The 23,582-nt window shown below is 42.3% G+C and overlaps 1 protein-coding gene across 13 annotated transcripts in view; it reads left to right on the forward strand.

Moving 5' to 3' along the window:
* Positions 1-23,582, forward strand: part of LOC140307432 (unconventional myosin-IXAa-like) — a 125,379-nt gene that overhangs the window by 31,911 nt on the left and 69,886 nt on the right. For all 13 annotated transcript variants that reach the window (XM_072386314.1, XM_072386319.1, XM_072386320.1 and 10 more), the window contains exon 2: positions 599-1,568. In XM_072386314.1, coding sequence (XP_072242415.1) covers positions 666-1,568 — 903 coding nt within the window. In that variant the 5' untranslated portion in view covers positions 599-665. The remainder of the gene's footprint in view (positions 1-598; positions 1,569-23,582) is intronic.

Here is a 23,582-nt window from a genome sequence, read left to right on the forward strand (position 1 = left end):
GTTTGTGTGCATGTGTGCACTCGCTGTGCGTTTCGGCGAGAAAGAGTGGGAGAATGAAGTGCCGTGTCCACTATCAACAGGGAAGTGGTGAATTATACCATTGTGCTCTGATTAGAGCCACTCTTGTGTGGAAGGTGACAGCTGTTAATCTTGGCACACGTCTACAGCCCCTGGATTATCACGAGTACACACACATGCACACACTCTAACAGAGGGTACGTATCTCTGATAAGCTGAGGCCAGTTGCAATTTATGAAGCAGCTATTGTTCCTCATTGTTTTGAATAGCTATCAGCTCCTTTTTCTCTCTTTGACTCTGTCCCTTGCTCCTGTTGTGTAGCGTTTGCTATAGTTGTTCACGTTACGATCCTGAACAGAAAGGCCATTGAGTCAGCCCACTCTGTCATGGGACAGATGAAATTGCCATGACTTTACTCACCCTTTTGTCACTCAAAGTAGTGGAATTGCCTGAAGCTGTGAGGGTATGGTGATATCTCGTGCTGCTATCTTTGTTCGTTGCATTTCTACCATTTTTAACCTAGTGTATCTTTTTCTCCCACTCTCTCTCCTTCTTTCTCTCCATCTCTGTCTTCCTGCAGTTGGGATGTCCTGAGTCAGTCCTACGGTCCCAGAGAGCAGTTTGCTGATGGGACCTGCTGCGCCGCCATGAGCTTACAAGATGGCGGCTGCAGCTACGCCAGCAGCGCCAATTTGGCCACCATTACTGGCAGCATGCGGCGGCGCCTGGAGGACCAGGAGTTCAGCCTGCGTGTCTATCCAGGCTCCCTGGCTGAGGGTACAATCTACTGCCCCGTCATCGCCCGCAAAAACACCACTGCTGCTGAAGCCATCGAGTGCCTCATTGAACGGTTGCATCTGGATCGTACCAAATGCTATGTGTTGGCAGAGGTGAAAGAGTTCGGAGGGGAAGAATGGATCCTAAACCCTGGAGACTGTCCTGTTCAGCGCATGATGCTGTGGCCAAGAAGCGCCCTGGAGAACCGCAGCGGCTTGGGCAGTGGCGAAGACTATCGCTTCCTGCTGCGGGAGAAGAATCTAGATGGATCTATTCATTATGGCGGCAGTCTGCAGATGTGGCTGCGGGTGACTGAGGAACGTCGACGGATGGTGGAAAGGGGTTTCCTTCCTCAGCCAGCAGGGAGCGACCCTCCGTCTGATCTGTGTGCTCTTCCGGAGCTGACAGAGCGCGCCCTCTTGGAAAGCCTCCGTGCACGCTTCCGACAGGAGAAGATCTACACATACATTGGGAGCATTCTTATTGTGATCAACCCCTTCCAATTCTTGCCAATCTACAATCCCAAATATGTCAAACTCTATGACAACCACACACTGGGAAAGCTGGAGCCTCACATTTATGCTGTGGCGGATGTGGCGTATCATGCCATGCTGCTGCGACGAAAAAACCAGTGCATAGTCATTTCTGGTGAGAGTGGATCTGGAAAGACTCAGAGCACCAATTTCCTCATTCATCACCTGACGGCTCTCAGCCAAAAGGGCTTCGCCAGTGGAGTGGAGCAGATAATCCTAGGAGCGGGACCTGTGCTGGAGGTAAGATTCTGTACAGTATTTGTGTCTTGATTATTCTTTTAGGACGGCTTTGCTGCTTGGTTTCTTCCATTTTCACAGCAACATAGCAAACATGTTAGCTTTTCTTACTGTCAGGTCACCAGGGCACGCATTAAGTCAAGTCATACTAGAGCGTCTTCAAAGGGCAAAATATTTCTGATGAACTAATGCATCTGTCTATACAGCCCAGGGTTTGAAGCACTTCCAGACCTTAATGTCTGAATTGGAGCGGGTTACTGATGTTTGAAGTTTCACCGTGTTCAAAGTTTTGTTCAAACTTAGAAGAAAAGGGCACAGCCCTCCCGAATTCTGTACCCATTTGTCTGGTATGACTTTAAGGTCTCTGCAGATGGACCCGGTAGTTCAACGAATGCAAGCAGTAACATGAAAGCAGAACTTTTAAGCTCCTTAGCTTGGTCTCTAGTCTTCTTCATTCTGTTTTTGTATCATTTTGGCAGAAAAGAGACCAAAACAAAATGCAAATTCAATCCAACTCAAACCTGAAAAAGCGCCTTTAGACACCTTTTTTGGCAAATCACATCATGGCAGTATAGTGAATTATTATTATATTTATAGTTATATGATAGTTATTTTAATCAAGTGATTTGTAATTGTGTTGTTTTCTCAGAATTTTACTGCAGACTGTTTTTAGTCGCCAGTGGTGCAAATTAGCAATTCCTGGATGTGTTGTGCGGTGTAATGTCCATCCATCCAATGGTCCCACAGTACACTACACCATGTTTTTTTTCACTGCTGACAATCCCTGCACTGTGAAGGGGCCTTTAGACCAAAGGTGTTTTCTCATATGATCATAACTCGCACCGACAAGGCTCCATTGGGCATCCTGTGTGGGACTCATTATTCGAATGTAAAGCCTATATAATCTTATCGTTGCATGTACTGTCACTGCAAGTTCAAGATGAATGCAAACGCATATGTTGTGAATTATCCAAAGATTGTGGAAAGGAAGTGACACAAGCGTGAAGAAATCTGCAGAGAAGTCGGCAGTTCTTTTTTTTTTTTTTTTTTCCTTCTGCATGTCAGCTCGTGATATTTGGCATGAAATGGATTATATAGAAATGTCTCTGAAGCTGGAATGCTTTAACAAAGAGAAACCTATATTTAGCACCAGCTTTAGCGCATATGACTTTATATACATATATGTGTATGTATTACGTGACCCAGAAATGGGATTTTCCGCAGTGTCCAGTTTTTTGCATTGATGGAAAAAAAAAAGTGGAATGCTGCCTAATCCCCTCTGGATTATAAATCAGTGAAGGATTATGGAATTTCACTGGGAATCTTGTGTTAAGGCAAGGTCTGTTGAAGGGCAACATGCTGTCTGTGGCCCGCTGCATATGACACGTTGTGGGCTCTGCGTCTCCCAATAGTTTGTTTTTTCCTTCACCCGTTTTGTTCTGCAGCTCGCAGCTTCCTGTCAGGATGCATGGGGATGTCATGTCAACATGCAGCTGTGCATGTTGACACCATGTGCGTCCCATGTGGAGGCAGCTGTGCTGTTAGTTGGATGCATTGTTTTGCCATTTGAGAATTATCATTCAGCTAACGTTTAGCTTTTGTGTTGCACCTCTAAGAACCTCCTGCACAACAATAGTAAAGGAGGTGTAAAACGTTTGTGTGTAAAATGACAGACTTTTTTGGTTTTAACCCATAGCTGTGGACCATCAGGGGAGGAACAGTTGCACTTCTCTGCAGGCCAACCGAATACCTGCACACAAATGCCAGAGGCGACAGACTGAAAGGCTTGTTTTGATAATGCTACTGATAGAGGAACATTACAGTACTCTCTGGGGAACTATGCACCGTTTAGCGGCTTGTGTGCTGTGTGTGGAACAACTATGTTCCATATAATGACTTCCCCATTAATCACCTGTCTGGCCAAAGTGTCAGAAGCTGGATGTGTACATGTAACATGCGAGGAAATGCGAAGGTGGTAAGACACTTCATTTCTCATTCTTAGTCGCTCTGCCTGGAGTTTCTCAAGTCTTAAAGGGATCGCTTATTCACTTTCTGATAGATGGGAAGATTGATTCCACCCCCCTGCCCCTGAACCTGAGGTTACTTATGGGCTGTTTAGTTTAGTATGAAAATGACAAAATTCATCTTCCTGTTCCGCTCCAGCTACAAGCCCTGTAAACTGCTAAAAAAAAAAAACGAAAATCAGATTAAACAAACATCATGATGATCAGTGAGTGAGCTTTAGAGACACTGGTAAGTGGATTTCCCCAGCTAGCCTGAAAAGCATTCATCTGTAACAGACATGAGCTGGGAAATCTTAACAAAGCCTCTGTCTTTTTTATCAATCTGCTCTAACGTCGTTGCAAAATCCACAGTAAATGTAGTAGTTGCATTAGCAAATGCAATAAAAGCAAAAAAAAAAAAGGCCTTATTTATCTGTCTAATGGCATTTAGTCATTCACACATGATCACTTCTCTGTTAATGGCTCCTTCAGTTTTCTTACTACAACACGTCATATCACCATAACAATCCATATTAGTGTTCCACTCCTTCAGATTTAATTGCACTACAACAAACCAGGCGCAACAAACCGTATGAAACGTCCCATTTGACTCTGCGAAAACTGAGACGGGCATCTTTTCTTTTACGATTTGTCGAGAAAATGGGCCTGGGATAAAAAAAACGAAAATGTTTCTCAGGAGGAATTATGTCTCACTGGCAGGAGATGCTGTGGTTGGGCCCCCGATTTGTGAACATTTGAGAGCCTGTAGACGCAGATAAGTCATTCTTTTTGGATTCACTTAAGAAGCTTACTGCCAGCTGGATGAACGGAGGTTGGGAGGAGAACCTGCAGATGAGTGAAATATTATTTTCTAAACCTTGTTCTTTGTGAATACTTTAAATCAGTGATTGTAAATCTCCTGCGCCTTTTTACATTGGACTTTTGAAATTGAAATGTGAATTATGTGGCACCTCGCGGTGTACTGGGAGGCATCAAGCTGGGATTACTTTTTTTCCATCTTATGTCTAAACAGTTAAAACGTGACGCATAACCCTTCAACTTCTTCACCTTAGAATCTCTTGCTGTGTCGGATCCAGCGCGCCCGTCAGCCCTTTGCTCCACTTTGTCTGAACATTAACAGAGGACTCGCACCTGTGTGGCAACAGTACTGACCTGTTTTATTCTCACATGCACAAAGTACAAATGCTTACAGATGCACACTGCGGTAGCTTTTCATCTTCATCTTCTCATGATCCGTCTGTTCGCCTGACTTTTGGAGATTCTTTTTTTTAAATAACAGAACAATAAAATCGGACATTTGCTATCCATATTGGCAAGTAAACTGCGAAGTTTATATCCACCCTCGTTTACACTTTGTGTCCTTTTTGCAGTTGTTTCTGACTCACTGGTTATACCAAACTGTTTGTTAGACAGCTTACTGCACAGAACTGTATGCTTCACTGCTCCCGGCTGCATGAGCACTTTATTTCTTGTTAAATGAACAACTTTTGTCAACACTGTCGAGAACCAAATTAATGAGGTGATACGTTGGTTTTTGTTTTACTCTTTGGGAATTTTGCACTTACATTTTTGTACGAGAAAACTAATGTCAGGCCTGCTTTGCCACATAATCATGAAGCACACTTTCCATCTTATGCTGAAGGCACAGCTCACTGCTCTTCTTTCAAGGACACAGGGAATGTGTGGGTGTGTGTGTGTAAATGTCCATGGATGTAACTTCACTGTCTCCTTTTCAGTCCAGCTGACTCAGTGCGGCTGGGCTCGCAGAGCTCTACTGTCATGCTAAGCGACCCCTAAGGTTCAGCCTGGTGACCTTTTTAGCTGCATTGTGACACATCTCAGAAATGCAGCAGTGCGGCTACTTGGCAAACCATCACCATTACATCACAGCGGTGGTATCGTCTAGCAGTTGTCGATAGGCCCTTATCAACCACTGTAATAATTTCTTGTCATATAAAAGCCTTTAATAGTGCACCGCAGATGGCTCGCGGCTACAGTCGGGTGTCATTTGAGCTGCGTTCAGAGTCAGGCCACAGAGGTAGTGCTGTCAGGAAGTCAGCTGGCAGCCTGATGGTAGCCTGATGGGAAGGACTTGTCTTCTGTGGTCATTAGTCTGGTTGTTGTTGTGTCCCATGTCTCAACATTGCTGCATACTGAGTTTCAGACAATTCAATATATACATAAAATACTTCATAAAAAGATGAAAAACATATTGATGAGCCACATGAGTAGATTGGATTGTGTTAAATATCACCACTTTGACGTTGGACAGTACTGTGACTTTATACAATGTATCCTTGGTAAGATGCCAATTCAGTTCACTTTTGCTTCAAAATTGATTAGGTTAGAAACTACAGTAATTTAGTTGAAAAGAGGAAAAAAAAGAGCGAGCATGGTCTTGAGAGGTCAATGGGGATAAAGACTGAAACATTTGCAGAAAAAAAAGCCATATAAGGCTGAGCTTAAGCTGCGAGACACTGAAACATCTGCGTGCTTTTGTGCTGCTTAGGGTTCATACCAAGCCAACACTCTGAGTGGAGGTTGTCCTACATTCAGTTGGTGGATTCGAGCTTCTCCATTCCTTCGTGTCAAAGTATTCTTGGGCAAGCTGCTGAACCCCACACAATATAGCGTCTGTCAGGGGTCTTTGTGGTCACTTTATTCTCTTTATCTGGGGCTTTCAGGCATCTAGTTTTGGGAAATCTGTAGATGCTGTTAAATTATCATTTTTTTAAATTAATTGAGAATCGTTCAGAAGGTCACACAACTGCTTATGGATGCTCTGTTTCAGACGTAAAAGACCAGTTTTAACCTCACTGAACTGAGACCCAGTCTTCAGCATTTTCTAAGCTTAAATTCCATGAATGCTGGAATAAGTTTAACCCTATTGTTGAGAAAATTGATAAATAAAGGAACATTTTAAGAGTGCTCTTTGTCCCCATGAGGTTAAAACTTCATTTGGACAGTAAAGGCGGCTGATCCCTGTCTCAGATGTAACTAAAGGTGAACCAGCGGTGCTTGCATGACAAGCACACATCCATGCCTTAATCCATACCTCCTGAAGGCCGACTGAGGTACTTGCACGGACCGCATCTGTACGATGCTGTGTCTTCAGCCCTCATACCGAGGGCCCTGCAGGGGCCACAGGGGCCGCATTACAGCCTGTTTTTGTTCTGGTGGTGTGGCCAACAGACCTGCCTAATGCGCCGGTGGCCAAACGGATACCCCTTCACCAGATGGTTCCCATCCAGATGTACCCCCACTTGCTCTTAACCAGGCCCTCAGGGACAAGGCCTGTCTCCTGTGGCTGATAGATAGCTCCACGTAGTGCCTTGGCCCAGACTTCAAAAGAGTGTTTATCATTAGGGTTGAGTGTGAAAGGGCTTGAGAGGCTGCTCGGTACTCTTATCCAGCATCACCGAGGCTGGGATTGGAAACTACTACTCCCTTTTAAAGCTTTAAATCCTGTGTAGTCTGGTCATATGGACACACTTATTCCACAGTAACAGTACCAGGGCTGCTGTGGGTGAACCCACTGAACCCGACAGGCCAGATGAAAACCATAATACCTGTGACGGGGTTTGCAAAGGATGCATGAGCTACGGCGCCTTTGCTCAAGGCATGTGTGTATTGTAGGGGAGCTTTTACTCCCCCTCTTCTTCTTCTTCAATGAGGGCACTGCTGCTCTGAATTGTTTCCAATGCTCCGTGTGTGTTATGTGTGGGCGGTGTGTGTCCTGCTAACCTCTGTGCGGAGGAGAGGTGCCTGTCAGAACGCGTTAGCAGGCAGTTCTCCCAGCAGCAGGGGAACAGGAGATGTTCACCCATGACTGAGTGTGTCCTTGGTCTTTAAATCGCAATGAGACATCCAAAAGCTCTTTGCTATCAAGACTCATCTTTGCAGGCTGGTTTTATTGCGCAGCACTTCACATGGTGGTGCTGCACTTGTGGGAGTGCTTCCCTCAGTGAATGGTCACATCAGCCCTCATTCATCTTGTGCACATGCCGCTTTAACAAGGCTGAAGGAACTACTTCCTCCTCATTTGATAATAACCCAGCACAGGTAGCATGCCAAGCAAAGCCACACTTTGTGGTGAAATGTCCGACTTTTGGAAGATCCTACTACATAGTGGATAGCAGATCCAATTAGTTGCATCAAATCCCAGCTTTTCTCCAGCAGCAACAGTATAAGTCTCTATTTCATGACTTGTGGCTTTATGACAAGTGTTGCCTTATTAAGTAGCCCACCTCTGGCCCTCTTCGTTCCCGTTAGCACCTCCGTCCCTATAATCTGTACCCTCTGGGCAGTGAGTGATCTGCGTTGTGCTCTCAAACATCTGTTGCCTGGATTATCCCCATGTCCTTCTTGTGCTGTCTTTTTCTGGAGCATTCCCGCTTTCCTTTCACAGGAAGCTCAACGCACTGTGCATTTATCCCCACAGACAGCTGTACAATGTACTCAAATGCTCTGTGGCAGTTTAGCTGACCTCAACAAGGTTCAGCCTGATCGCAGCGGCCAGGTTTTCTGCTCCAGCTGCCTCTTTCTGCAGCCGGGGAAATTATTTTCTGCTTTTTGTTTGGCCCGCTTCTGCTACGGAATGCTCCTTGTTTGTTTAAGCAATATTTCAGTGACCCTGCTGGTTAAGAAAAAGTGTGCAGTATTTGCAAATCCAGCCAGTTTAAGGAGCTAATGGACATATAAATGTGTAACAAGTAATTTGATTTAAACCTGTGGCTGATTTGTTTTTGCGAGCACTTCTAGCTACTACCCATAATAGTATGACAAGGCTTTAGTGGAAGTTCTTCCTCTCTTCTTTCTTTTATCCTCTCTTGAGGACTCCCTTCTTCTCCACCCTGCAGATTTAGTGAAAGACTTGGAACAGGTAATTGATTGCCCAAATGGACCTGATTGAATTTGAGCCTGCTTACGTTGTGTCACAGCAATCGGGTCCAGATGAGATTACAAACATTAGGAATCTTAGTCGGACATGAGGCCATCTGGACCTATGGAGGCAGTTGAGTAAACGAGATCTGCATTAGTGATCTTGACCATTTGAAACCGTTAATGAGACGTTAATCCATCAAACTGAATCTAATCAAACAGCCATCGCCTGCTTTGTTTTCATTTGTCAGCATTTTTCTGTACGTTTTCATTTAATTTCCAAATCATTCTTTTTTTCAGATGGTTTTATTTCTAAATGTTTTAGAGAAAGACATGAGCCAGCTTGCTTTTTTTCCATTATCATCCCTCCTTGTAACCTGTGGTTGAGATCCAGCCTTTGAAAAGTTATTTTAACTTGGTAAAGAAAACAATTTAAGCTTTGTTTGTGAGTTTCTGGAGAAGCTTTGCCTCAGAATAATTGGTAGTTTTGGTGTATGACAGAGAAGATTGTATAAAGTAATGCTTTCTAAATTGGTGTGCGTCACATGTTGGAGTTAAATCCATGTCTATACTTTATTTCATGAGTTAAAAAAAATCAGAGATTGGTCATTGGTCTGTGGGTCCTAAATTAACTCTGCTTGCTTTTCTAGTTTGAATTTCAGCCAAACACCTGGACAATTCTCCTTTTGCATCAACTGATGTGTGCAAAGGTTTTGTGCCACTCCTAATTTCTTTATACAGTTGCCAAGAAAACTGGAGAAATGTACAGCAATTTATTGATACGGGTGTACACATCAATGGGAATGCTTGACTGTATTACAGTATAAGGCACAGTCACTTTGTACAATTCAGGAGTAACAAGTTTAAAAGTCAATATTTGGTTTGAGTACCTTTAATCTTCAAATATCCTGAACCCTCTTAGACAAGCCTCCATGTCATTTCTTTAAGTAGTCTTCAGGAATAGTTCTCCAGGCTTGTTTAAGGACATCCCAAAGCTCTTCTTTGGATGTTGGCTACCTTTGGTTCCATTCTTTAAAAAGATTATCCCACACAGCTTTAATAACATTGAGATCCGGGCTCTGGGGAGGACTCATCACTCCATAAGACCAGGGTCTGATTTTCAGTCCACTTCTTGTGTCATTTGGCATACCTCAGCCTTTTCTCCCTGTTTCCCTTCCTTAAGAATGGCTTCTTGACAGCCACCCTTCTATGGAGGCCTTTTCTGACGAAGCCTCAGTGAGCAATTGATGGATCACCTGAAGGGTCAGATGCATCTCTCTGGTCCTGTCAGGTTTTTTTCTTATTTCATAAAGAAATAGCTACTGTTCCTCTACCTTAGATGCTTTTTAAGACTTGCCATTTCTTCTTTAGTTCCACTGTTTGTCCACTTTCTTCTGATTCTTTAACACTGCACATATGCCAAGTGAAAATAAGTGAAAAAGCAGCCAGTGGCCAAAGAGAGATCTTCAGGAAGCTTGGAGAACTATTGCTCAAGACCACTTTGAAAAAATACAAGAAGGTCTGTCTGTTTGGAAGCTAAATGTTAAGAGATGAGGGCTGCTTCCAGCTGCTAAGGATAGGCTTTGCATGTTAGTGAGTCAACCACACGAGCGTCTCCGTAGGGCTGCATTTCATTATTGTCTTAGCCCAACGCTAACAACAACAAGCCATCTTTGTCACAACGGACCTCAATCTGTTTAGTTTGTTTTGGTTCAGCCGCTGTTCAAGTTGGGCAATAGTCACCCTATCAGACAGGCATGAAGTCATCTCCAGTGGCCTGTGTATTTGTCTTTGTGAGTGTGGATGATTAAAGATTTATCACACAAAAGTAGTCCTAATCATGCCTTTGGACTTTCTAACAAAACATGGCTTTACACACAAGCACTTAAGTAAGAAATCTTATCTGTCAAGTTGAAACAGGTCCCATAACCAAGTAAAGTACACTCAAAGTGAGTTGTTGTGGATGTCTGAAATGAATACTGGGTTGAATGGTGCAGATGTGCCATTGAGTGTCCTGTTGAGTGTGTGAGTGGGTGGGTGAGTGAAAAGACAAGGAGTGGCTGGAAGTCTGAACATATTCCCACCCAAAGCCAGACAGGGGACAGGGTTTGTCATTTTGTTATATCGGTGTGTGTTTATGGTATTAGTGTTCTGTACATACACAGTTAAACTGAGCTCATCTGGGCTATGTTTGTAATTACTGTACGTCTTAATCACGCCTTTACATTCTGTCTCTTGTATCCAGTAACACAATGAGATACTGTCAATTTGCAGATAATTTTCATAACTTAAAGGTCACAGAAATAGATACTGCATAGAAGATAACTTTCAGTCTCAGATATAATCGTGAAATATCTTTTTGGAGCGCAGGGTTGGCCATAGATGGAATAAAACATTTTCGAGGTTGTGCTTTATTGCATTATGCTGATGAAAGACCAAATGAATCAGAGTTGCCACAGTGTATACTCGAGGCAGCTTGTCTCCACTTAATAAGACATGAGTTCTTCCGAAAAAAAACATGATTTGTGAATTTAGGGTGGGTCTCTAAATCTTTGAAAGCATTCATTTTTGTCAGGAAATTCTACTGTATGCTTCATGGATCACGAGGGACTTTCTCCTTTATTTTCTTTCTTGCTCATAATTCACAGTTTGCTGCTGTTTTGTTTTCTCATTGTTGTTGTTAAATGTGTGAATCAGGCGCTTCGAGAGGAAGCACAAGAACGGTACCATGACTTAAATCTCATTTGCTTAAAGTAGTAGAACATGACCTAGTTTTTTTTTTTTTTCTCTGCTTGGCCAAACCAGAGCTCTGAAAAAAAATCATATCTTATAGTATTATCCCTTCTGATAAATCTAATCTGTAGAGTCTTTGCACTTATCTAAGATGATTTTGTGCAAAGAGAACATTTTAGAAGCCTGAGACTGTAAACCATCACTGTTTTTGTGGCCATTATTATTTGCTATACTTGTAGTTTTTCCTCTGAATTCTGCCCTTTACTCTGCTAGTGCAATGACCTAATTTCCCCCATGGGGATGATTAAAGTTTAATTTAATCTAACAGACCCTAACAGCACAGTTGATGCTACCCCTGGCAGAAGCTCTGATGGTATAATTGGTTGCTCATTGGTTGTTATTAGTAGGGTGCACAAGTTTTTAATTTGGATTGTGTGCATGTCTTCTGTTTTCAGTTGATTAAAGCAACTTAAGTGTGAATCTGGCTAAACTACATAGAGTCCTGATGCAGTAATAGAAGTCAAATCAAATATAACAAGCTGCTTTACAGGTGTGCAGGACTCAAGTGCATCTCGGCAGATATTTTAGTTAGAGTCCTCCACTAAAAATTGGTCTTTAACCTTGTTAATATGTCAAGTATGTTTTTTTTTTTTTGTGTGTTATAAGACATATCAAGGCCAAACTCGTCCATCTATGCCCAGAGAGAGGTCATACAGACTGTATATTAGTTGAAACATTAGCTAGGGGCTAGCAGCCCCTTTCAAGGCTGAGTGCTAGTGGTTAGCCACTGGGACTGGGCCAAGCAAACATGCAGCTGCTAGCTGCTAGGTCTTGGCCAAGTCCAAATGAGCGAGTGGTTGCTACTTGCTAGTAGCTGGGACTCGCCCATTTCAAGCAAACGAGCAGCTGCTAGCTGCTAGTTGCCCAGGCCTAGTGAGCAGGTGTTAATTGTTCGGCCGGGAGAAACTGTTATCACCCATAAACCCTGGCTAGCTTATCCTTGTAGCTCGCGCTGGCTTCTCATTTCGTGGCGGGCAAAGATACGGATGGTGCTAAATTAAAATTAGTTTTTTTACAGGATTAATAACTGCTGGAGTAGGGTTTTAAATACTGTATTTTCAACTCTATTTTCAACTGATAAAGTTTTATCATGTCATGAAAGAAAATTTGAATAAAAGTGAATGCCTGAAAAGATGTCTTTGCACAACTGTATGGATGCATTTTGATTGGTCAGCATTTAAATTGAAAGCTGGTTATCTGAATCACAATTGTCTAAACTTAAGACTTCAATTTGTTCTGTCTAATCGCTGGTGTATGCGCTAATTAAAGATATGTCGTCTCAATACCCATTTGGTGTGTTTTCAACTATCCTGGTTAAAAAAAAAAAACCTGCCATAACAGTTGGAATTGATGGTTTCCAATTCATGAAAAACTGTACAGAGCTAAATATTGTCCCGGGTCTACTGTATCACTGTAACCACTTGCTTCTCCCTGATGCATTAGCCCTGCAGAGAGGAGATGAAAGCCCTCTGTTGCAGCATCGTGCTTCCCTGCCCTCATCCTCTTTTCATTCCACCCACCCCACTGCAGCACATTGGGAACAGAAAGATAAAAAGGAAGGGGGGAGGATAGCAGTGAAAGAGAGGAGTGTGAAGGAAGAAGGAGATGAGGAAAAATCCTCTCTTAAATAATGGACAGGGAGTGAGTTATTTTCAAGCAAACAGGTTGCAAAGTGCCTCAGGGGTTTAGTGAAATCGAGATGAGGCTTGTAACGCAGACAGATTTTACTCCACTGTCTCCATGCTCATTTGCCTTCCAGATGTGCAGATGTGCAGCAGAAATACCCCTCGGGTATTTTCACCAGTCTGCCCTCACCTTGTAAACAAGAGACATGTGGAGTTGTGTCTGAGAGCCTTCAGAGCTCGGACTTCCGTAAGAATGCTTTTAAGGTGTTTATTAGGCCGGTTCTGTGCTGTTCATCACTTCCTCCCAGTAAATGCAAAACAAAGCCTGTTTTATTGTAATGGTGACGACACTCACAGGGAGGAGGTTGAAGAAAATGAGGTAGAGGAAGCTCAGTTGTCACACTAGTCCAACACCAGTCAGTGACCCTTCATCCTCCTTCATTTTATCATGTTAATGCTTGTTTACTGAGTTCACATGAACTGTAGATGTGACGCTGCTATCACTTAACCATCAGGACTTGGATGCTTAGAAGCTGTTTGAGAGCGTAGGCGGGAGCGCCACAGTTTTTTTTTTTATGGGAAGATGGATTTCTTCCAAATAAGCATTGGGAGCTTGTGGTGCGCATCTGAGGTTTTAATCTCTGCCTTGAATATGTGTGACGGTACAGTGCTGTAAATGTATGTTTGTTTTAGGGGTACACGCAGCGACTACTGGTGTAATGTTCACTTTGGCGCCGTGCATTTTTGCGGCATCAGTGGCTGCTGCCTGAAGTAAAAATAGACCACGTCTCCTCTACCGCTGAGTGAGGCATCATTCTGAAGTCTGAAACACGTCGGGTCTGGAAAGAAGTCAGTAAGAATTAGAGGAGAACTGAATGACGAAGAGGCGAAGGTAGCAGGGAAGGTTCCTAAATAAATAAAGGGGGACAAAAAAAAACGAAACAAAAACAGCAATTTAATATTAGAAAAGTTATTGTAGAATATGAAAGAATTAATGGTGTCTCGGTTTCCAAATAGACAAAGAGAAAATAGTGCAGTCTCACAGGAAGATGAGCGTCTGGCTTTAGGTCACTTCACCTCCTGCCGATGTTTCCTCGCCCCCACCAACAGACACAGATAACACAGGAAATGCCTTTATTGAATTAGTTTGCCAAATCCACAGTTCATACAGAGCACTAATTCAACTTCCCCACTCTTTCCTCCCCTGGCACTTTGGTAATACAACTCTGTTCATGAGCGCAGAGATGAGATGATAATTCCACAGGACCTGCCATTGGGGCTCCTATCCTGGTGTTTGATGACTCCAAGCTAAAGTTGGAGTTTTTTTAGGCAACGTTTGACATGGAAATGGCCAAACTGGCCTTGTTAGCCAGAATACTCTTAACCATAAATCTGCTAACTTTAGCACATAAATATAAAGATGTGTTTTCATTTTTAATAATATTTTTTAAGAACGAAATATATCAAATCTTTAGTTAAGTCTTAAAACCGCACTAGATTTATTTTTGGACTACTCTGGCCTTCAGAGGCCTTCGGCGGGTTCGGAAAGGGTGGAGAGACACTGTGACATAAAATGGAAACCGTGTAGGGTTCAGTTTTGACACATTGCACCAGCTAAGCTAACGTGACACTCAATGCTGCACCGCATTTATCAAGATAACATCACCTTTTCATCTTTTTTTTAAAAAAAAAGAAAAAAAAAAGCACCTTAAACACCAGCGTCATCTGTGCGAGGCTGTTTGGAAACCAAGTAAAATGCCATGAAGGAAAGACGTGTCTCAAAGAGTGGAAGTTCAGTGGTAACGCATCAAAATCTCAACAAAACATACATATGTCTTGTAGTTTTGACCAAAGTGATCCAGATGCCATTTCTCCGGCCCATTTGTTTGGCAGAGAGGATGTTACAGTTGTGATAGGTCCTCGGTCTGTGCCCATTTTCCCCTTTGCTTATTTTAACACGTGTTGTTGTTGAGGGGTGGCCGTGGTTCAGATGACACATTGATAACGAAAAAATTTTCCTTTTCTCCAAAGCGACCAGGATACGGGGTCTTCTTTCTCTTTTACTTGAACTTTGAAAAAAAAGATGTTCCAGATTACTGGTCAGAGGTATTTGGACAAATAAAATGAATCTGAGAGGAATTTTTGTGTTCCTTCCCAAAGATTTTTCATTGAAAACTGGCAGCTGCTTTGGGACTAGCTTTCAGCAGGTTGTGTGCGTTTGTGGCAGGAAATTAGATTAAACCTTCTGGTAACTGTAGCTGGTAAGTATCTCCTGCTTAGTATTTTATATGTTGGGCTAAGGTGATGTATCTGATGTGGAATATGACTCGTCATCCAGTTCCAGGAATTCCACGATTTACCAGATGAGTGCTTTACCTCTTTTTTCACTTCTGATACCAGAAAAGATGGAGGTGGAGGCTGCTGCCTGTGTGCTCGCACTAGCTTTGTTTTAAGCTGCTTTGTCTTCGTCAAAGTGGGCACGTTCAAGCAGGGTGGAGCACTTTTAAGTGTGAGATTATAGCTGATTGTCTCTAACATTTTTGTGGTTACTCTTCCATGCAGGTTGCAGATATTACAAAAAAATCCACCCTGAAGACTGCGCTTACTCAATCAATTTATGGAGAAAAAAAACCTGGATTTCTCTGAGCCTCATCAGTCGTATTCAGTTGAGTTGAAATTGCAGTCACCAGTCGGGCCAAGCAATTGACACATCCTATTGTGTTACGATAAGACAATCATAAAGTGTTTCTATCTAGCTGCTCTTATTTACCTAGAACACTGAAATAGATTTAAAAAAAAAAACCCTTACGTTTAGGGAGAGGTAGAAAAGTTGGGTTACTGATTAAAGGTAAATGCAAAGTAAGAGGTTTAGACAATGGTGAACAGAAACAGAATATTCCCATTGTGTTACAAAAAAAAATTAACAAGGAACTGGAGAGGAGTCAAATCAGTCTCATCTGGGGATCGCATTTAATAAAAGCTTGTGTTCTGTCTGTTCATTTCCAGGTAAGAAAAGAAAATCCCACTTACGTGTTCATTAGTGAGCTATTTGTCTCCGACAATGCAAAGCCCATGTCGGTGTTGACGCCGCTTGTGAGGAAATAAAAAGCAGCAACGAGCTTGCTTTGCCCCGTCGAACCGAGTTAATGAAGTGAATTTAAGAGTGTTGTTGACGAGGAGGAAAAGAAGATGAGAGGCAGGAAACGCCTGAGGTTGTTAGCGGTGTTCCCTTCCCTGCAAGATTAAAAAAAAAAGCACAAGCAGGTTTACAAATGGTATGACCATGCAAACACAATAACTCTAGATAAACTACCTGGATTCCCCTTTTTTAGATTTTTTTTTTGTCGTAGAAAGAAAATTGGTCTGTCAGCTCAACTGAGGTATTTCACTTAGAGGATATACAAAGTGGTGTTGTTAGTAAGGCCAGTAAAGACTACATAATTTGTCGTTAAACAAATCTATCTAGCATTTTCTGGAGGATTCATTCACACTTGCTCAGTGTTTGTTTGTGGCTCGTGGATTCATGAGGGGGCCAATCTTCAATACGCTGTACATGCAGGGTGGGGGAATTTATATGATAAATGTCTAATGCCCACACAAAACGGCTGCCTTTAGCCACAGAGCCGTATGCAGTTCAGTGCTGGTCAGGTTTGTACACATCACCTGCATAATGAGGTGGAATTTCTTCACTGTGAATGAAGACACGATGCAGCTATAAATAAAGCTATCAAGGATGAGACAATGAGTCACAAGCAAGCAGCCTATCCTCGCTATGTTAGATAATAGGGTTATACACTACTATCAATTCTCTTTTAAAATTTCTGTTCAGTAACCTGACATTTGTGTGAGAGTGAAAGAAGATTTGCAGCAGATATGGATGGATTGTGAAAGTTAAAGCATTTACAGTACTGTTGAAAAGTTTGGACATGCCCACCCTTTTGAAATTAGCATGCAAGTGCAAATGTTTGACCAGTTTTATACTTTTTGCATGGAACAAAAGTTACAAAAAATGTTTGTGTATGTTGTGCATTTTGAAAAGAAAATTCTTGTTGTACCCTTATATTCCCATACCTTAAAGCTGAATGAGGGAAGGTACTTGACAAATTACCTTAGTGCAATCATTAGTGTGGTATAACTGCTCTTAAACATCAAACTGATGTAAAGGGCCACGCAGTGGCAGAATCCCCCTGCTATGCCACCACTGTCTAGGAAAAGCAACTGCGATTGAGCACAAGGTGAAGACAACCCCCAACTGCCAGCTACAGTGCATAATCATTACAAAGAGGACATGACTCTGCAGTTTAGGAGTCTGTGTAATATTGAATAAGATAAAAATGTGAACAAAAAAAATATTTGGGTAAAGTCAGGTCATTATCAGTTCAGTTCTCAGTATCCAACATAGTTCTATATAGTTTTTAATGTGTTGAGACAAAAAAATACCGCCATTCAGTTTAAGCAAACACATCATATGGATGAATTTTTCTACATTTATGCTTTTGTTAAATGGTAAATAGGGTGTGCTTGAATTGCCTTTTTCTAGTCTAGCTGACCACTCAAAGCCACATTCACCCATTCATACACATTCATACAGCACATCTTAGTCTATAGAGCGTGACAGGCTACACAGTGCTTTTTTAAATTCCCCCTGTCACACACATTCACACACACATTGGAGGCAATGTGGGGTTCAGCTCGAGCCTTTGACGTGTGGTCAGAGGGAAGCTGGGAATCGAACCTTCCAATTGATCTTCCAATTGGCAGACGACAGCTCTTCCTTCTGAGCTACAGTCTGGGCTACAGCTGCCCTGGGAAGCCATTCAGCTGTATGCATTAAAGAAGAACTTAGTTAATGTCACATTAACGGAGTTCATTAACGAGTCCCAACAGTCAATCAGAGGGACCTGTCCCACTGACAGACCTGACGCTGATTCAATACGTTGAATCGGTCTAAAACGGAGTCCAACAGCGCCAACAGTGCGTTTTACCCCAAAAAGACAGCAGATGTTCACTGATGGCCAGATGCCAGCTTGCTGTATGTGGCCCCTGAAATGTCAAATTGTACTTAGATTGTCATAGACAAAACCATAAATGGAAACTTTTTGTTTCTCAACAAAAGCTGGTGCTATAACCAAACTTTGTATGTCATATATTGTTTAGGCTAAATGGCAATATTTGATGCACATCATATAATTGGGAATTGGGTTAAATGTTTGTAATAATTGTGACATAATACTTGTGACAATGAGTTTAATCAATTATTTACATGATTCAAAGACTGTAATTCGATTAAAACCCTTTCAGGTTTTCCTCTGTACTTTAAAACAACCTTTTTTGCCCATTTTTCCCCTCATTATTTTTCCATCGTAAGCATCAGAATGCTCTCGTTTTCCTCTCTCTCGCTCACATTCTTGCCAGTCATCACGCTGCTCCTCCTGCACTCACTGACCTGTGTGAAACAGAGGGACAGTCTTGTATAGACGCATGATTGAATTTTGTTCAAAAGGTTCCTTCATGTTTTTCAGTTGGATTTTTTTCTTCTTTTTTTTGAAGGGCTATGAAGGAGTCTAAAAGTCAGTAAATCTAAATGATTACAGTGTGACCCAATGGGGATTCCTCTTGTGATTGTATTTTGATCGTGTCTGTATTACTTTTTCTGCTTATAAAAAAAAAAATCAGAATATATGAGTGGTTTGCCAAATATATTTGGGAGTCAACTACTTTGAATTGCAACTGTCGCTCAGCATGTTGCTGACAAACAGAGGGAAAGGTGGGGGTGGGTTGGTGCCAGCAGGAGAAATGCACACAGGCAGCTTCACAGTGGACACAGACAGCATTAGATTATATCGGTATAAAAGCAGTCATCAGATTTCATACCTCGTTTTTTTTTTTTTTTTAAATACCGGCATAAATTAGGAAGCCTGTAAACCGCCCAGCTCTGCAACACACATGTACTCGCACTCCTCCTACCCAAGTCCCAAAATTAATAATCTCACTGCTGCACACACACTGACACACACATTTCCACACAGCAGCATGTAGATGTCCAGCTCTCGAGGGATTAACACTTCAGCACACTCAGTCGTGGGATTTTCCCACAGCACCTCGCAGGCCGAGTTACATTTTCTGTCAGTCACACTGCGCTGCGTTGCAGGCTCACTTCCAGCTCCAAACACATCGTAGAGATAGTCAGGATTTGTCCAACACTGAGAAGCTGTGGTGTGTAAGGGCACACTGAATTCAAGCAAAACAGATCAGTGAGGCATCTCAGTGTTTGCAGAAGGTTGTATTTTGCTCCTACAGACCTGTATCCATCGATGTATCTCTGCAGGTTTACGGCCGACAGTTTTTATGCATTTTGTGAACAGGAAAAACCTCAGAAGAAAGGCTAGAATACTTAAAAAGACGAAATTAGGCTTATTGCAAGCCAGCACTCTACCGGAATGAAAGAATAGATGGCTGAAAGACCCATTGTTTCCACCTGTCTCTGTAAGACAGTATTCCCATCAAACCAACAAAAGACAATACCAATGAAACCATTTACATTTTATTAGGGCATAATTTCAGTTGAGCAAGCTGCACAACATCTAACCTCTTCTCCACCCTGAACATTTCCTCCATTGTCTCCTTTCCTCCTTCTGCTTCTTCCTTCCCTTCTCACCTCATTCCCACTACGTTTGTTTTTCTCCATTTCTTTGAGCCAGTCCCCCACCTCCTCCCGCTCTCCTTTTCTCTTAATCTCTCTCTTTCACCCCCCTCCGTGTTCCCCACCTCCTTGCTGACAGTGGTGGAGGGCCTGTTGACAGTCCTGTGCAGTGGAAGGAGGCTTTTATTTGGGCCTCTGTGTTCAGCCCTTCCTGAGGCCAATGGGATCCAGATGTGGCCCGGCACAGCAGTGACAGCAGCCATTTATGGAGAAACGAAAAATGTGTGTGTGTGAGAAAGAATGTGTGAAAAAGATGTGAGTTTTTTTTCGTCTCAGTGGGCTCTTTTTAACACGTGCACACGCGAACCCAGCAGGGAACTCACCAAAAGGTCACGAGCTTGTGATTAGAAGTGGCCGCTTCTCCCTGAGGTAGTCAACTGTCTACCTGGCTTTCTAGGTAATGCTGTTTATTGCTGTTTATCATGTGATTCAACTGGGCACCCTAATCGCCTGTGGTGAGAGAATCATACCACATAACCACAAATACATTTACGGAGGGATGGTGCTGGTCATCACTTTAACTCTCTTCATCGTCTGTCTGCCGTTCACTGTAAAATAAATCCAAATAACCATCTAAATCAAAATTAAAAGGCAAATTTCACTCTCTCTTTTTTAAATTTATTTTTGTAAGGTACTGTAAATGACAATGACGATGCTGCTTAAATGCATAATTTTCCATTTCTCAAGAACTTACTTGGGAGTTTCTAAGGAAATGGCCTTTGGGTGGGCGTTTCCATGGCTGCGGTTTACTGACCTTTGAGAGACAGTGTTGATATGAGAGACACAACTTGATAACTAATATGTGTCCATAGTAACACATTCACTGATTCCCATCGGATGCTGCTTTTCATTCCTTTTCTTTTAGCACCTGCAGAGTCATTGACAGCTCACACCGAGCACAGCGCTGTATGTGCACTGCAGTGTTGACCTAGCTAGCATTAGCCGCGTCTCTTCTGTGGATCAAGCTGTGGTGACGGCTGCAGACCAGACAGGCAATATTCACAGCCGCATTTGGTCCTGGAACCTTAACACTACTTGCGTCGCCCCGATATACCGTAATGTACAGAGTTACAGAGGGGTACGCACAGTGTTGTAGCCACAGACTTGGCACCAGCTGACTGAACCAGTGAAATTACAGTAAAAGTTTTATTTTTTTTGGGCTGTTCACGTGGGATTTATTCTCTTCTTTTTGTAGATAAAAAAAAAAAAAGAAGCATGGCAGAGCTGTGTCCTGTGTGTTTGTCTTTGTGTGTGTATTGGCATGTGAATAGATTAATGGGGCCCTTTTGGAAAGATGACCTTGATGCAGCACAACAGACAGTAATACTATATGTTCATTCTGGCACATTCTGATTTGTACTCGCATGCAGTTCTTCTGACTCAAACAAGCCCAGTGCACCCTCTCTCTGGAAAGCTATTGTATAAACATTCTTCTGTACTGTTGTTATATATGTGGACGGTTTGTTACTTCAGTGATCATGTATGCAGCCCTTCTTCAGAGCTGCGTTTCATTCCACTGTGAAGTGCATCAACGTTTTGTTTTAGCGGAACCCACTCGAGTGTGACTGCATACATTCAGAATGAGCCTTTTGTAGTTTAAATGAGAACCTGTTATATGCTTTGGTGGATCCATGAGTCAATATCAGCCTGTTTTAAAGCTACTTATCGTTAAATTATGCAATAAATACCATGCAAATCTCAGTTGGATGATAGTAAACTCACTGAGCAAGAATTTTATGGCTAGCACCAGTCATTAGGCTGTGACATTAACCGCTCACACTCGCCACATGAAGCACACCTCTGTTTTCAGTGCACCACCTACCAGCAGAGCATTTTTAGCCGATAAGTACACACAGATGGAGAGCCATGAGGTCAGTTCTGCAAAAAGCTTACACCAAAGGCGAGTAGATGCCGTAGCTGATGAGGATTATATACATTTGTCTTGCAGTATCCTGAAGACTCATGCTTTATTTTTGGATCTGTTAACTGTCCATGAACTGGATATCAAGTAGCAGTTTGGCTGCGGATGAGATGTGTAATTTAAAAGCACATGAAAGGCAACCAAATGCACAGTTTGATCAATAGGAAGTGGTTTTAGAACAGCAGCACACACAGGAACACTATATTTAATAGCCCCACAAATATGTCTGACCCTTACCTATGAGGTCAGACATATTTGTGGGAAACAGAATGCTGGATCCCCACAAGTTCAAATGGTTGTTTCAGGGTCAGAGCTTGGCGTTAGGGTTAGGGTTGGAAAAGCACGACTATGTGCGTACTTTGAAGCTGTGTCCAAATACTAGTTGCAGTTATTTGTTTCTCCATCACTCAAAGTAATTCATTCTTTTCTACAAAGAAGTCCCTTCTTCTCTGTCAGGATTATGTAACTGTCTCCCATTTCTCCGCCTTACTTCCTTTTCCCTCCCTTGCATCCTTTTTTCTCAGAAAGGAAGACTCATCCCATGTGTCTGAAGCAAAAGAAAGAAAAAGAGCTGAAATGTATAAAACACTGGAAAAAGTGGAGGAAGGGTGGGGAAATGTGCACGGAGGGATGCATTTAGAGAACAGAAAGATAAAAGTGTTTAAGAAAGATGGGACGTCTGGGAAATCTGTAAAACTGAGACAATTTTATGAGCTTTGTCCCCAATATTAAGAGCTCTTGTTTTAGATGTACACCTACTTAGCTCTGCACTGTATCTATATTTTGTCTGAAGGTGTAGGTCAGATAATTGGATTACTTTGTTTTTTATTTATTTTTTGTTAAATATGAATTACTGTAAAATCCAAAAATTGCATAACAAAAGTAGTCCTATGTTATTCCTTGTGGGACATTAATGACTGTTCATTATTCACAGATAAGGATTAATATTCGAGTAAACAGCTGTCATCTAACTTTACCGGTAATATCACCTGCTTAGTGGCGGGTTGACATGGACAGATTGGATTACAAGTTGCAGTTATGTTTAAACCGGCATGTCAAAATACAGGCAGTGGTCTAGAGTAACTTCATTATAAACAGAGATTATCCCAGCTTAGCAGCCCTGCAACTGCATCCTAATAAAGTACAACGTGAGAGAAACAACTGTGGATGACAGTCATTTTATTGTAGGTGCATCCATCTGTCATCACTCTCCAAGCTTTAAATGTTCAGCAATAAGCTGACGCTGAAAGTTTAATAGCCCCAAACGAGGTATTAAAGACGATCCTAATGATGATACTTCCATTTTTTTTCCTCCACCTGAACTACTCTGACTGCTTATGGCAAATACTAGTCAATTCAGGGATTGTGAACACCCACTTGCACGTGGTAGCAGCTGTGAAAGTTAGTGTTGGACATGTAGGCACAGCACTTGACCTGAGTCCACGCACACTGCAATGCTGCCATTTGTCACATTCTACGAATGTTCCAGCTTGCTGCTGTAAAGGGCAGAGCACTTCACAGCCACCTACTTTCCTCTGTGTTTCCAAGCCTCACTGCATACCCAGGGTAAGCGCCAGCTCGAGGCCAAGCCCGATGGCACGTGCTCTCTGTTTTTTTCCCAGCCTTCCCTGAAGTTGAGCTGCACCTGCTAGCAAAGGAATGCAGTGTGATGTCATCTTGGTGTGTGCCTTCATGAAGGTAGTAAAGTCTAAAAAGGAAAAAAAAGAGAATCCAAACCTTATGAAACCAACTGAAGAGGGTTATTTAGGCATTTCGGTTGCTCCAGATGCTGCTCAACAGCAGGAAACATGGATAATGGATATTAAAAGAATTGAGTTGAGGGGATGAGTCCAAATTTATGGAGTGAATGGCACTGACATCTCTTTATCTGTGGTCCTTTGTTATACTCACTTTGTTCCCAGGGATTAACATGTTTCCTCAAATAAAGGCTGATGGAAATCAACAGCTTAGGGTACCAGGCCTCTATTAAAGGTGAGCCTATATTTCAATGTCTGCAACGTTGCACATAAACGCAATTCCTTGTTTCCCCATTCATTCCTATGTGGAGCA

Source organism: Leuresthes tenuis, unplaced genomic scaffold (genome assembly GCF_036924035.1).
Source record: "Leuresthes tenuis unplaced genomic scaffold, fLeuTen1.0.hap1 SCAF_5, whole genome shotgun sequence".
NCBI classification, from domain to species: Eukaryota; Metazoa; Chordata; class Actinopteri; order Atheriniformes; family Atherinopsidae; genus Leuresthes; species Leuresthes tenuis.